Source organism: Heptranchias perlo, chromosome 32, assembly GCF_035084215.1.
Source record: "Heptranchias perlo isolate sHepPer1 chromosome 32, sHepPer1.hap1, whole genome shotgun sequence".
In the NCBI taxonomy this organism is placed as follows: domain Eukaryota; kingdom Metazoa; phylum Chordata; class Chondrichthyes; order Hexanchiformes; family Hexanchidae; genus Heptranchias; species Heptranchias perlo.
Window position 1 is genome coordinate 366,612 of NC_090356.1, and position 14,941 is coordinate 381,552.

Genomic DNA, 14,941 nt, shown 5'->3' on the forward strand with positions numbered 1-14,941 from the left:
TATTCCCATGCTCTCCCCATACCCCTTGATGCCTTTTGTGTCTAGAAATCTATCTATCTCCTTAAATATATTCAGTGACTTGGCCTCCACAGCCTCCTGTGGTCGACAATTCCACAGGTTCACCACCCTCTGAGTGAAGAAGTTTCTCCTCATCTCAGTCCTAAATGTGCTACCCCGTATCCTGAGACTGTGACCCCTCGTTCTAGACCGCCACACCAGCCAGGGGAAACACCCTCCTTGTCTAGCCCTGTCAGAATTTTATACATTTCAATGAGATTCCCTCTCATTCTTCTAAACTCTAGAAAATACAGGCCTAGTCGACTCAATATCTCCTCATAAGACAGTCCTGCCATCCCAGGAATCAGTCTGGTGAACCTTCACTGAACTCCCTCATTACAGTGTAATGGCACCTCTATTGTTTCTTAACTCTAACCAAATAGATTCTGTCCTTGACCCCTCACGGACATCCTCTCTCTCCAGCACTGCAATATTCTCCTTCATACTGCCACCCCCCTCTCCTTTCTTTCCTTCCCTATCTTTCCTAAACACCTTGAATCCAGGAATAAAGTACCCAATCCTGCCCTTTTTTGAGCTAGGTCTCCATTATCGCCACAACATCATATTCCCATGTGGCTATTTGCACCTGCAGCTCACCAACCTTATTTACTACGCTTCGTGCGTTTACACACATGCACTCTAAAGCTATCTTAGACCTTGCATTCTCTCTTAGTCTGATCCCACCTAATACTGTACTATTTCTGACTCTAGTGCAGCTTGTTTCTCCTTTCTAATGCTACATCCCGGTGCCCACCCCCCTGCCAAATTAGTTTAAACCCTCCCTCACAGCACTAGTGAACCTCCTCACGAGTACATTGGTCCCAGCTCTGTTAAGGTGCAACCCATCCGTCTTGAACACATCCCTCCTGCCTCAGAACTGGTCCCAATGCCCCAAGAATCTGAAGCCCTCCCTCCTGCACCATATCTCTAGCCACGTATTAACCTGCCTTATCTTCCTATTTCTGTACTCACTAGTGCGTGGCATTGGGAGTAATCCAGAGATTACTATCTTTGAGGTTCTGCTTTTTAACTTCCTTCCTAGCTCCTGAAACTCTGACCGCAGGACCTCATCCCTTTTCTTTCCTATGTCGTTGGTACTTACATGGACCACAACTTCTGGCTGTTCCCTTCCCCCCCACAGAATGTTCTGCACCCTCTCCATGATGTCATTTACCCTGGCATCAGGGAGGCAATACACCATGCGGGACTCACGTCGATGGTCACAGAAATACCTGCCTGTCCCCCTATCGAATCCCCTTTGACTACTTCATTTCTACACTTCACTGTGCCCCCCTGCACAGTCCTTTGCCCCAGGGTGCCATGCTCAGGACTGCACTCCCACGGGGTGTTGTCACTGTCACTGGTATTCAATGCAATACCAGTTTGAGAGTGCCACACACCCAGAAGATTCCTGCACTGCCTGCCTCTTCCTACCCTTTCAGATGGCCACCCACTTGCTATCCTGAACTTTCTTTGGCTGCGGAGTGACCACCTCCTGGAACGTACCATCCAGGAAATCTTCAGCTCCTTTATGCTCTGCAGTGACTCCAGCTGCCCCTCAAGCTCAGAAACCCTCAGCTTGAGCTCGAGCTCGAGCAACCGGAGGCATTTCCTGCACATGTGGCCCTCCAGGACACATGAAGTATCCTGAAGTTCCCACATGGCGCAGGAATTGCAGGCAATGGGTCTCAGCTGCCTGTCCATTATATTTAGAAACTTTTCTTTTCTAAACTCCCTTTAGTTACTCGATTATTATTAATTTACTTACTGTTTACTTACCCCGACTAACCTACCCCTTTAATCCAGTCTCTCAGAGCTCTTCCTCTCTGTTCACTGTCCTTCCCCCTCACCAAATTCTCAAGTTCCCACTCGGTTCACAATCCACTCCATTTGCATTGTGCTTCAGCAGATAACCTTCTCAAAAAGTGTATAAAGTAGAACAGCAGTTACACCTGTTCAGCCAGCTTCCAGCTCACAGTAATTACTCTCTATTCAGACAATCACTTACTGCTGATTAACTGTTAACTGCCACTGACTTGCAGTTTCTGTTAACTGTTACCTAACTTGCAGTTTCTTTTAAAGTTCTATGTTAAATTTTAAACTAAATTTTAATTTCAATTCACCCACTACTTTAACAGAGTCCCCCCCCCCGCCCTTACCAAATTCTCAAGTTCCCACACATTTCGCAATCCACTTCGTTCGCAGTGTGCTCTGCACTTCATACCAAGTAAGGTAATGGAGGTGAAAATACTGGAGGTATTCAAATTTCAATCAGATATTGCAGAGGGAGAATTAACATACTTGTAGCATTTTGGGACTTTCACCTATTTGACCTGAAAGGGATTTTGTTTTAATTCATGTTATGATATTAAGGTCATATTCATCTGAGAAAGGGTTAATTCAAGAGCAACACAAGCCATTTAGAATATTGATTAGGATGGTTCCCAGAATGAGGCTCCAGATGGAACAAACTGGATTTTTGTATATTACATCAGTTTTGAGATAATGGAAAATAGAGTACTTTCTGTAGCATTTCGCATACTGGTGCTAGAATAGTTTTCGTTCATTGTGTCTTTCAGAGGGCTTGGCTGAACCAAGCATCCAGATGTCACATCAAGAGGAGGTGGCTTTTTATTCAAGATAGTATTTTGATTGGCAGCATGGTGGACCAATCCATGTCACAGTTGAGGGAGAGGTCAGAGGACTGTCTTTTGTTTCTCTGTCTCTGGGCAGTCAGAGACGTACATAGGCAACGCGAGGTCTGCTCACGGGAGTGACCAGTGATGTTGAGCCTATGAGAATATTTACTATAGTCCCGTGAAATTTGTAATGGTTCTGTGATGGTCTGAATGAATGTTTCTCATCTCTGAATTTTGATATATTCTTTTGGAAAGAACTTGCATTTCTATAGCGCCTTTCACAACTTCAAGGCATCCCAAAGTGCTTTAGAGCCAATGAAGTACTTTTGAAGTGTAGTCACTGTTGTAATGTAGGAAACACAGCAGCCAATTTGCACACAGCAAAGTCCCACAAACAGCAATGAGATAAATGACCAGATAATCTGTTTTAATACTGATTAAGGGATAAATATTGGTCAGGACAACTATGTTTACCTCTGATTCCTGTTATCTAACAAATTAATAATACAATTTAAACTTCACCTTGGATCTCCTAAGTTTTCACTTTAGGTACAAGTCGCCTCCGGAGAGCTTATCAAATTATTTCTGAAAGCCTAGATATGTAGTGCACGCTGTCATACAAGCATCAATTCAATTACATCTAATACGGATCCAATAAATTTATTAGGCTTGATCTGTTTTTCATAAACTTATATTGGCTGAGATAATTGCCTTTATGGATGCTGTACCCTCCTGGACTGTTTAATAGTCCAAATAAAAAATAAATAAAAACGGCTAATGCTGAAAATCTAAAATAAAAATAACAGAAAATGCTGGAAAGACACAATAGGCCAAACAGCATCTGGGAACAGAAAGGGTACGTTAATGTTTTCTGATAAAGGGTTTTACCCAAAATATTAATTTGTGTTTTTACAGATGCTGTCTGGCCTGCTGTGTATGTCCAGCATTTTCTGTCACTCTTTTATGATAAGGATCCAAATTCTGGGAGTTCCACTCCACCAGTGGAACTGTGGTGGAGCAGGACTCCCATAGCCTTCTGCCAACTTTGTAGACCCCATCCAAATCGCAGGGACACGGTCATTTCCACAATAGGGGTGGGGGTCCCACATCTCATTTCGAAAGGCACGGGTAACCACACAATTCTGATGCTCACTAACTGATACAATTAAGATATGTGCGTTTAAAATTTGTCATTAATGGCAAGGAATGAACCACCTCTAAAAAGGAATGCAAAGTACAGCAGGGTTGTGACAACACTCTGCTGCATGAGATGTATATTACAGGAGGTAAGCTTTGGAAATTCAGCTGTCATTGCATAGTTCCGTTTTATTTACTTTCAGAAAGGTTAGAAAAGAAAATCTATACTGTAGTATCCTTTCCATGTCTATAGCCTTATCTGATAACCTTCAGCCAATGTTTCGAGTATAAAACAGGTCTGAGGAAGGACCTATTGAGGCGTACTGTAGTTGTAAACACTTTACTTTGTATATCTGGATTCTTTTGTATGTAAACTTTGTACAAAAAATGAACACATGTTTAATTGTAGCCTTTGAGCGCCTTTGGCGTTGAAATTCCAGGTACAACAAAGACCTTTCTCCACCCTGTGTAGGTGGCAGGTGTTGAGTTCAGTAATTGTGAGAACAATCTTTTTAATCGGGATTATTCATGTTCTAACATATCCTACTCACTAAAAGGCAATGCTGCTTCCACTACTAATGTCATTTGAAACTGAAAATCAGAAATATTGTTCATTTGCTCTGCTCAGCTTTAAACTAACAAGAGGGGGGAGGGTTCAGATAAGGGTAAATTTATAAGTCTAAAGAGAAAAGTAAAGGCTGTAGAGCAGAGTAGCGATTTGGGTAAAAACAAGCAGTGTGTGCGCCAAGCTGTTCCAGTACAGCTATAACACTGGCATCTACCCGACAATGTGGAAAATTGCCCAGGTATGTCCTGTCCACAAAAAGCAGGACAAATCCAATCCGGCCAATTACCGCCCCATCAGTCTACTCTCAATCATCAGCAAAGTGATGGAAGGTGTCGTTGACAGTGCTATCAAGCGGCATTTACTCACCAATAACCTGCTCACCGATGCTCAGTTGGGTTCCGCCAGGACCACTCTGCTCCAGACCTCATTACAGCCTTGGTCCAAACATGGACAAAAGAGCTGAATTCCAGAGGTGAAGTGAGAGTGACTGCCCTTGACATCAAGGCAGCATTTGACCGAGTGTGGCACCAAGGAGCCCCAGTAAAATTGAAGTCAATGGGAATCGGGGAAAACTCTCCAGTGGCTGGAGTCATACCTAGCACAAAGGAAGATGGTAGTGGTTGTTGGAGGCCAATCATCTCAGCCCCAGGGCATTGCTGCAGGAGTTCCTCAGGGCGGTGTCCTGGGCCCAACCATCTTCAGCTGCTGCATCATAAGGTCAGAAATGGGGATGTTCGCTGATAATTGCATAGTGTTCAGTTCCATTCGCAACCCCTCAGATGATGAAGCAGCCCGTGTCCGCATGCAGCAAGACCGGGACAACATCCAGACTTGGGCTGATAAGTGGCAAGTAACATTTGCGCCAGACAAGTGGCAGGCAACGACTATCTCCAACAAGAGAGAGTCTAACCACCTCCCCTTGACATTCAACGGCATTACCATCGCCGAATCTCCCACCATCAACATCCTGGGGGTCACTACTGACCAGAAACTTAACTGGACCAGCCACATAAATACTGTGGCTACAGGAGCAGGTCAGAGGCCAGGTGCGTTCTATGTTTCTATGGCGAGTGACTCACCTCCTGATTCCCCAAAGCCTTTCCACCATCTACAAGGCACAAGTCAGGAGTGTGATGGAATACTCTGCACTTGCCTGGATGAGTGCAGCTCCAACACCACCATCCAGGACACAGCAGCCTGTTTGATTGGCACCCCATCCACCACCCTAATCATTCACTCCCTCTACCACCGGCGCACTGTGGCTGCAGTGTGTACCATCCACAGGATGCACTGCAGCAACTCGCCAAGGCTTCTTCGACAGCACCACGCAAACTCACAACATCTACCACCTAGAAGGACAAGGGCAGCAGGCACATGGGAACAACACCACCTGCACGTTCCCCTCCAAGTCACACACCATCCCGACTTGGAAATATATCGCTGATCCTTCATCGTCACTGGGTCAAAATCCTGGATCTCCCTACCTAACAGCACTGTGGGAGAACCTTCACCACATGGACTGCAGCGGTTCAAGGCGGCGGCTCACCACCACCGTCTCAAGGGCAATTAGGGATGGGCAATAAATGATGGCCTCGCCAGCAACGCCCACATCCCATGAATGAATAAAAAAAAGGGACAGAGTTTAACAAAGGTAATAGGGCATTAGTGACTAAGGTCACATCAGGGAAAAATAGTAAAAAGTTAAAATTAAAGGCGCTATATCTGAATGCACGAAGCACTCGTAACAAGATAGATGAATTAATGGCACTAAGTGGTGTCGAGCTGAGGGGAGATAATGAGTCTAGTTGGGCCAGTGCTTGGACATCTGTTGTTTCTATCCACCTAAATTACCTGGATGCTCAAACCTATAAATTTGCAGACAACACTAAAATAGGGTAAATTAGCATGGATGGAGGATTGGTTAATGGACGGGCAAGAGAGTTGGGTTAAACGGGTCATTTTCAGGTTGACAGGCTGTAACTTGTGGGGTGCCGCAAGGATCAGTGCTTGGGCCTCAGCTATTTACAATCTATATTAATGACTTGGATGAAGGGATCGAATGTAGTGTATCCAAGTTTGCTGACGATACAAAGCTAGGTGGGAAAGTAAGCTGTGAGGAGGACACAAAGAGTCTGCAAAAGGATATAGACAGGTTAAATGAATGGGCAAGAAGGTGGCAGATGGAGTATAATGTGGGGAAATGTGAGGTTATTCACTTTGGTAGGAAGAATAGAAAAACAGACTATTTTTTAAATGGTGAGAAACTATTAAATGTTGGTGTCCAGAGAGACTTGGGTGTCCTGGTACAAGAAACTCAAAAAGTTAGTATGCAGGTACAGGAAGCAATTAGGAAGGCAAATGGCATGTGGCCTTTATTGCAAGGGGGTTAGAGTACAAGAGTAAGGAAGTCTTACTAATTGTACAGGGCTTGGGTGAGACCTCACCTGGAGTACTGTGTACAGTTTTGGTTTCCTTACGTAAGGAAGGATATACTTACCTTAGAGGCAGTGCAATGAAAGTTCACTAGATTAATTCCTGGGATGAGAGGGTTATCCTATGAGGAGAGGTTGAGTAGAATGGGCCTATACTCTCTGGAGTTTAGAAGAATGAGAGGTGATCTCATTGAAACAAATAAGATTCTGAGGGGGCTTGACAAGAGTAGAGGCTGAGAGGTTTTTTCTCGTGGCTGGAGAGCCTAGAACCGGAGGGCATAGTCGCAGGATAAGGAGTCGACCATTCAAGACTGAGATGAGGCATTTCTTCACTTAGAGGGTTGTGAATCTTTGGAATTCTCTACCCCAGAAGGCTGTGGATGCTGAGTTTTTGAGTATCTTCAAGGCTGAGATAGATATATTTTTGGACTCTAGGGGAATCAAGGGATATGGGGATCGGGCAGGAAAGTGGACTGAGGTTGAAGATCAGCCATGATCTAATTGATTGGCGGAGCAGGCTCGAGGGGCCGTATGGCCTGCTCCTGCTCCTATTTCTTATGTTCCAGGAAGACCAGTAGAGACAGAAAACACAGTTAAATATTTGCAGCAGAACTTAGTTAATGCAATTGGGTATAGACAAGGATCAGATATTTGTAGCTAATGAACCTGGAGAATTCCTCCTTTGTTTTGAGTAAAAAATAATAAACCAATAAATAAAAAAAACTCATAGAAAAAGATATTAATAGTGCAGAGTTGAAAAGGCACCATTTAAGCTTCACTTCTCTTGTACTTCTGAAAACAATTGAGGGTTAATAGCAAAAATGTCAGCAACTCTTTACACTTATGCGTAAATAATAAAGTCAGATTACACACCCTTCTGTATAATTGCAATTATTTGAAAGGTTAGGTTTTAAACCATATGATTAAGGCAAGTTATGCAACCAAACATAAGTGACACACCTTTTGCGCGGAGAGATTTTTTAGACAGGAACCACTCCCTTAAGATATTGCTGAACGATAAAAGGTATATTCGATACAGTAACAGGGTGTGGAAACATTCTGCATCAACTAGATTGCTGTAAAGCTTTTAGAAACATTGAAAAGTGAATAAACTCCACCTTTTGTTACATAAGTAATAACGATCACCATGAATTGAGATGCCAATACTCCCCAAAGACTTGTACCTCACAGATTAGTCTGAACAGAGGGTTTCTAGTACATGAATCATAACCTTCATTCAAAGAATGACTCTTTTAAAGACGATTGCTCCCCTTCGTCTCGTTATTACTCTGCATACCGTACACCATTTCCCACACAACTGCTTCACAGAAAAGAGGAAGATCTCACAATTTAGTGCAGACTACATAGTTCTCCCAACTGTAGGTCTTTTTCTGCAATGAAGTCACATTATCACTTGATGAAAGTCAAGGATCCTAAAACAGGTGCTAGGTACTCTGAAAATATAAAGGGTCTAATGCCTGTTTCAGGGGCGGGCCCTGGACGCCTACACTGGAGCCGTACCAATATGGTGGGCGGCATACTTCCGGCATGGATCGCCGCCCACCATATTGGACACTTAGGTGCCCCTTTTACACCTGTAAAACGGGTACGGTGCCAGAAAATTTCTAGTCCTATGACTCTGGAGCCAGGGGAAAGGACCATTTGACCCCAGGTGCGATGTTCCTTTATAGGTTTGGCATTCCTTAGTGATTCCACTCTCCAACACAAAGCGTGGCAGTAATTCCTACTTGAATGCATGATGTGGAGATGCCGGTGATGGACTGGGGTTGACAATTGTAAACAATTTTACAACACCAAGTTATAGTCCAGCAATTTTATTTTAAATTCACAAGCTTTCGGAGATTTTCTCCTTCCTCAGGCAAATGTTTCAAGAGCTCCTTGAAGCCTACGCATTTATACATATTGAACAATACATGGTGTTTACAGACTGCCCCTGCAACTGCCCGTTGCCAAGGCAATCACCGTGTTCAGACAGAGAGGTGTCACCTGCAGAACCCCCGAATACACATTCAACAAAAAAACAAACAGGGAAAAAAAGAGAAAAAAAACACAGAGAGAGGCAGAAACATCCGGAAGGCAGAGAGAGCCAGCAAATGACCCATTATATTAAAAACAGATAACATTTGTTCGCTGGTGGGGTAACGTGTAGCGTGACATGAACCCAAGATCCCGGTTGAGGCCGTCCTCATGGGTGCGGAACTTGGCTATCAATTTCTGCTCGACGATTTTGCGTTGTCGTGTGTCTCGAAGGCCGCCTTGGAGTACGCTTACCCGAAGGTCGGTGGATGAATGTCCATGACTGCTGAAGTGTTCCCCGACTGGGAGGGAACCCTCCTGTTTGGCGATTGTTGCGCGGTGTCCGTTCATCCGTTGTCGCAGCGTCTGCATGGTCTCGCCAATGTACCATGCTCTGGGGCATCCTTTCCTGCAACGTATGAGGTAGACAACGTTGGCCGAGTCACAGGAGTATGAACCATGCACCTGGTGGGTGGTGTCATCTCGTGTGATGGTGGTATCTGTGTCGAATGCAAACTTTTATACTTGAATGCAAACTTTGAATGAATAAGGAAGAAACGGAATTACTCAACTCAAGTGAAGAAACATTTCAATTTAATATGCTCAGTTTTACTGAACTGCGTGTTGCTGTAAATCTCTGTAAAACTGTTTAGTAGTTAAAACATTTGGAGTCAAACAGTACAAGAGTCTTTCCATTTCCATTAAGGAGTCATGCCGCATCATCCTTCTCGACCTGTCTGCAGCGTTTGACAGGGTTGACCACACCATCCTCCTCCAACGTCTCTCCTCCGTCGCCCAGCTGGGTGGGACTGCTCTCGCCTGGTTCCATTCCTATCTTTCCACTCACAGCCAGAGAATCTCCTGCAATTTGCTTCTCTTCCTGCTCCTGCACTGTTACCTCTGGAGTCCCCCAAGGATCTATCCTTGGCCCCCACCTATTTCTCATCAACATGCTGTCCCTCAGTGACATCATCCGAAAACATGTCAGATTCTACATGTACGCTGACGACACCCAGCTCTACTTCACCACCACCACTCTTGATCTGTCCACTGCACCTGATTTGTCATGGTGCTTGTCCGACATTCAGCATTGGAGGAGCAGAAATTTCCTCCAATTAAATATTGGGAAGTCCGAAGCCATCGTCTTCGACCCCCACCACGAACTCCATTCTAGGCCCTAAGTTCTGGAATTGCCCCCCTAAACCTCTCAGCCTCCTCTAAGGTGCTCCTTAAAACCTACCTGTTTGACCAAGCTTTTGGGTCACCTGTCCTAATATTTCCTATGAAGCGCCTTGGGACATTTTACTACATTTAAAAGTTCTATATAAATACAAGTTGTTGTTGTTTCACAAGTGTTGTTACATTTTAACCAAGCAATGTCTTCAATTGTGAACATTTCAAATGTGACACTAACCCAGCCAACTGTCTTTTCAGTTTTGTTTTTAATTAATCCAATCACTAGCACCCGTTTTAGTGAGGTTCACGACCTGATGCATTTAATATCAATTTTAACATGAACATTATTCGTTTGAAGTTTTTTTTTGATTGCTAAGCTAGTGAAAAATAACTGCTATTTACTGCCTATACATACAAAGAATTCTACACAAGCCCTAATGTGAGGTGGAGCTGGACAAGGTTAGTCTGTGTTTCAACATTAAATCAGATTATAGATTGACATCAAGAGAAGGATCATGATTTAACTTTATTGGATGTAATAGTGAACCAGAGCTTTAGCACAACATTTAAACAGGTGACATGTTACACTGAAGTACGGGATACAAGAACAAAACATAAAATTAAACCAATTGTACTCCATGCAATCAGTCAGGTTAAATGACGATTCCAGTACTATTCCTCTGTACACATGTACGTTAAAATCTTAAATCCAAAATGTTCACACACAAAAAGAAGCAGTAACTAAATAAGGGTTGCTGCAGAACTGAGCCTGAAATTAATTTCAACTGCTTTGGATGAGTGAAAATGCATAAACAGTATTTCTAAAAGTACAGTTAAATATTTGCTTTGTTTTTCAGCAGATGAACTTGGAACATTTTAAGGGACAGAGTTAAGAAGGTCTTTCAGGAAGTTGTCAGGATCTTCAACATCTGTTAAAAGACCTAAAGAAAGTGAACACAACAGGAATTGTACATTAAGTGGCCATTGTGGGATTTTGCCTACATAGCAAGTAAAAGTAATTCACTGTATGAAAAGTGCTTTGAGATATTTTTGGGAGGTGTGATAAAGCAAGTCTCCCCTAACTTAGGGCTCATGGGATTGGGGGTAAATATAATATTAGCATGGATTAAGGATTGGTTAACGGACAGAAAACAGAGAGTAGGAATAGGAGAGTAGGGTCATTTTCGGATTGGCAGGCTATAACTAGTGGGGTGCCACAGGGATCAGTGCTTGGGCCTCAGCTATTTACAATCTATATTAATGACTTAGATGAAGGGATCGAGTGTAATGTATCCAAATTTGCTGACGATACGAAGCTAGGTGGGAAAGTAAGCTGTGAGGAGGACACAAGGAGTCTGCAAAGGGATATAGACAGGTTAAGTGAGTGGGCAAGAAGGTGGCAGGAGGAGTATAATTTTTAAAAATTCATTCATGGGATGTGGGCGTCGCTGGCAAGGCCAGTATTTATTGCCCATCCCTAATTGCCCTTGAGAAGGTGGTGGTGAGCCACCTTCTTGAACCACTGCAGTCCGTGTAGTGAAGGTTCACCCACAGTGCTGTTAGGTAGGGAGTTCCAGGATTTTGACCCAACGACGATGAAGGAACGGCGATATATTTCCAAGTCAGGATGGTGTATGACTTGGAGGGGAACGTGAAGGTGGTGTTGTTCCCATGTGCATGCTGCCCTTGTCCTTCTAGGTGGTAGAGGTCGCGGATTTGGGAGGTGTTGAAGAAGCCTTGGCGAGTTGCTGCAGTGCATCTTGTAGATGGTACACACTGCAGCCACGATGCGCCGGTGGTGGAGGGAGTGAATGTTTAGGGTGGTGGATGGGGTGCCAATCAAGTGGGCTTCTTTGTCCTGGATGGTGTCGAGCTTCTTGAGTGTTGTTGCAGCTGCACTCATCCAGGCAATTGAAGAGTATTCCATCACTCTCCTGTCTTGTGCCTGATAGATAGTGGAAAGGCTTTGGGGAGTCAGGAGGTGAGTCACTCTCCGCAGAATACCCAGCCTCTGACCTGCCCTTGTAGCCAGAGTATTTATGTGGCTGGTCCAGTTTAGTTTCTGGTTAATGGTGGCCCCCAGGATGTTGATGGTGGGGGATTCGGCCATGGTAATACCTTTGAATGTCAAGGGGAGGTGGTTAGACTCTCTCTTGTTGGAGATGGTCATTGCCTGGCACTTGTCTGGCACAAATGTTACTTGCCACTTATCAGCCCAAGCCTGGATGTTGTCCCGGTCTTGCTGCATGCGGGCACAGACTGCTTCATTATCTGAGGGGTTGTGAATGGAACTGAACACTGTATAATCAGCGAACATCCCCATTTCTGACCTTACGATAGAGGGAAGGTCATTGATGAAACAGCTGAAGATGGTTGGGCCTAGGACACTGCCCTGAGGAAATCCTGCAGCAATGTCCTGGGGCTGAGATGATTGGCCTCCAACAACCACCGCCATCTTCCCTTGTGTTAGGTATGACTCCAGCCAATTAAGAGTTTTCCCCGATTCCCATTAACTTCAATTTTACTAGGGCTCCTTGATGCCACACTCGGTCAAATGCTGCCTTGATGTCAATGTGGGGAAATGCGTGGTTATTCACTTTGGTAGGAAAAATAGAAAAACTGATTTTTTTTAAATGTTGAGAAACTATTAAATGTTGGCGTTCAAAGGGATTTGGATGTCCTCGTACAAGAAACACAGAAAGTTAACATGTAGGTACAGCAAGCAATTAGGAAGGCAAATGGTATGTTGGCCTTTATTGCAAGGGGGTTGGTGTACAAGAGTAAGGAAGTCACTGCAATTGTATAGGGCTTTGGTGAGACAACACCTGGACTACTGTGTGCAATTTTGGTCTCCTTACCTTAGAGGCGGTGCAACGAAGGTTCACTAGATTGATTTCTAGGATGAGAGGGTTGTCCTGTGAGGGACGATTGAGTAAAATGGGCCTATATTCTCTGGAGTTTAGAAGAATGAGAGGTGATCTCCTCGAAACATATAAGATTCTAAGAGGGTTTGACAGGGTATATGCTGAGAGGTTGTTTCCCTGGCTGAAGAGAATAGAACTAGGGGAAATAGTCTCAGGATAAGGAGTTGGACATTTAGGAGTGAGTTGAGCAGGAATTTCTTCATTCAGAGGGTCATGAATATTCAGAACTCTCCACCCCAGAGGGCTGTGGATGCTCAGTTAATGAGTATATTCATGACTGAGATCGATAGATTTTTGAATTCTTGGGGAATCAAGGGATATGAAGATTGGGCGGGAAAGTGGAGTTGAGGTCGAAGATCAACCATGATCTTATTGTATGGCCTACTCCTGCTCCTATTTCTTATTTCTAACACCAAGGGATAGGCAGGTCTGATTTTCGGTTACAATACTTCTCATTGTAGAGATGAATCACCTGACTGGAGCACAGAATTCTATTCACTGTCTCTGTCATGAGGAAAATCACCCAGGCAGGAGATAGAATCTGAAAGTAAAGCCTGTGATTCAAATTTGCAATTCTCTGATGTCCATGATCCAATAGAATAATGAAGATCACCCCCTGGTGCTGGTATCCAGCTTTCATGACAAACGTCTCAGGCAGAATGTGCATTTGAAGGCTTAGCATTTCTACTTCAGAAGTACCGAAAATAGAGGCAATTTTAACTACCTGGTTGCTTTGGGAGAAAGGTTTGCAGTTTTTTATACTGGGGTGGAGGAAGGAAATGAATGGACAGTATTTATTTAAATACTAACCTGCAACATCTAGGAATTCAGCAAAGGATTCAGCAGGCATGAATTCATCCTGGAAAGTTTTGAGAGATCTGTCTGTTGCCTCATAGATTGGCATGTCATTGTGTCGAATGTATTCGGCTAGAGAGTAGGACCAGCCACCCTCTGTGTTACTCGTAGGGACTTTCTGTAGAGGCAAAGTAGTAAAAGATTTCACAACACAATGGTGTTCAACACAGTAAATATGTAAATAATATGGCTTATTTTTGATGATGCATCAAAATGCATTTTTGAAGAGTACTTGCAATTTATTGAGAAACAAATCAAGTGGCATTAGATGTAAAATGAATGAGGTACACAGAGGGTTACGTAACCTAACTCACAGGACAATTCATCCCAACTTCTACTAGTCAATTCAAAGCTGGAATCACACAACATACACTATTGCCCTCACTGATTGCATTTCCAGTTTGGAGTAACTGTGGGAACTCATTTTGCTTCAATTTTTACTTTTGTGTTACAAAAGTTTTGTTTGGGGAAACTTGATTATTTTAAATAATCGCAGCTCAGTTAGGTGAATCATTGTGCTCCATCAGAGCAGAGTTTGGTGGTCAATCTATGCAGAGCAGGACAGAGCAATGGTTTTGATCTGTACCCCAACAGGACAGGGCAATGTGTCTGGTGCCTACCCCAACATACACCATACCTTAAACATTCCATAGATAAGTTCCACTAATCCCCAGCAGAGCAGCACAGGGCGGTACACGGAGTATTCTTTCACGGATTTGTCAGACAATCTGAAAATCGAGACATTTCATCAGAAGAACAGGTCACTTACAGCATTCTGCAAACTGCTCTAACAGATATAATTTTACTTTTTGGTGCTTAGGAGACAAGAGTAGAATGACTACCAATATATTGTTTACTGTAGGAAATACAGTCTTCCTTATTCTTTGAAAGAAGTTCAACCTCCACATATAATTACTATAATTTGCACAGGGAAAAAATCACCAATAACACTGTCCGTTGAAGAATATTCATGTCCTTGGCAATCAGGTGATCTTTCTCCACGCTAGTCTATCAATCTCAACCTCAGGTAGACTGTCACTACTTTGCTCTGAGAAGCAAACAGTGAAACGCAAATAACCAAAAGAGTATTAAAGTATTACAGTCATAACACTGAAT

The 14,941-nt window shown here is 43.5% G+C and overlaps 1 protein-coding gene and 1 long non-coding RNA gene across 6 annotated transcripts in view; one reads left to right on the forward strand and one right to left on the reverse strand.

Annotated features, from left to right (window-relative positions):
* The window catches only part of LOC137300887 (uncharacterized), a 203,685-nt gene that overhangs the window by 141,369 nt on the left and 47,375 nt on the right, over window positions 1-14,941 (forward strand). For 3 of the 4 annotated variants that reach the window (XR_010958179.1, XR_010958177.1, XR_010958178.1), the window contains exon 4: window positions 2,637-2,752. The exons of the other annotated variant lie outside the window; for it this stretch is intronic. This is a non-coding gene — a long non-coding RNA (uncharacterized lncRNA). The remainder of the gene's footprint in view (window positions 1-2,636; window positions 2,753-14,941) is intronic. 4 annotated transcript variants of the gene reach the window in all.
* The window catches only part of ubr4 (ubiquitin protein ligase E3 component n-recognin 4), a 266,230-nt gene continuing 260,736 nt past the window's right edge, over window positions 9,448-14,941 (reverse strand). For both annotated transcript variants that reach the window (XM_067970130.1, XM_067970129.1), the window contains 3 exons: window positions 14,463-14,553; window positions 13,781-13,943; window positions 9,448-10,987 (listed from right to left, as the gene is read on the reverse strand). In XM_067970130.1, the coding sequence (XP_067826231.1) occupies window positions 10,923-10,987; window positions 13,781-13,943; window positions 14,463-14,553 (319 nt within the window). In that variant the 3' untranslated portion in view covers window positions 9,448-10,922. The remainder of the gene's footprint in view (window positions 10,988-13,780; window positions 13,944-14,462; window positions 14,554-14,941) is intronic.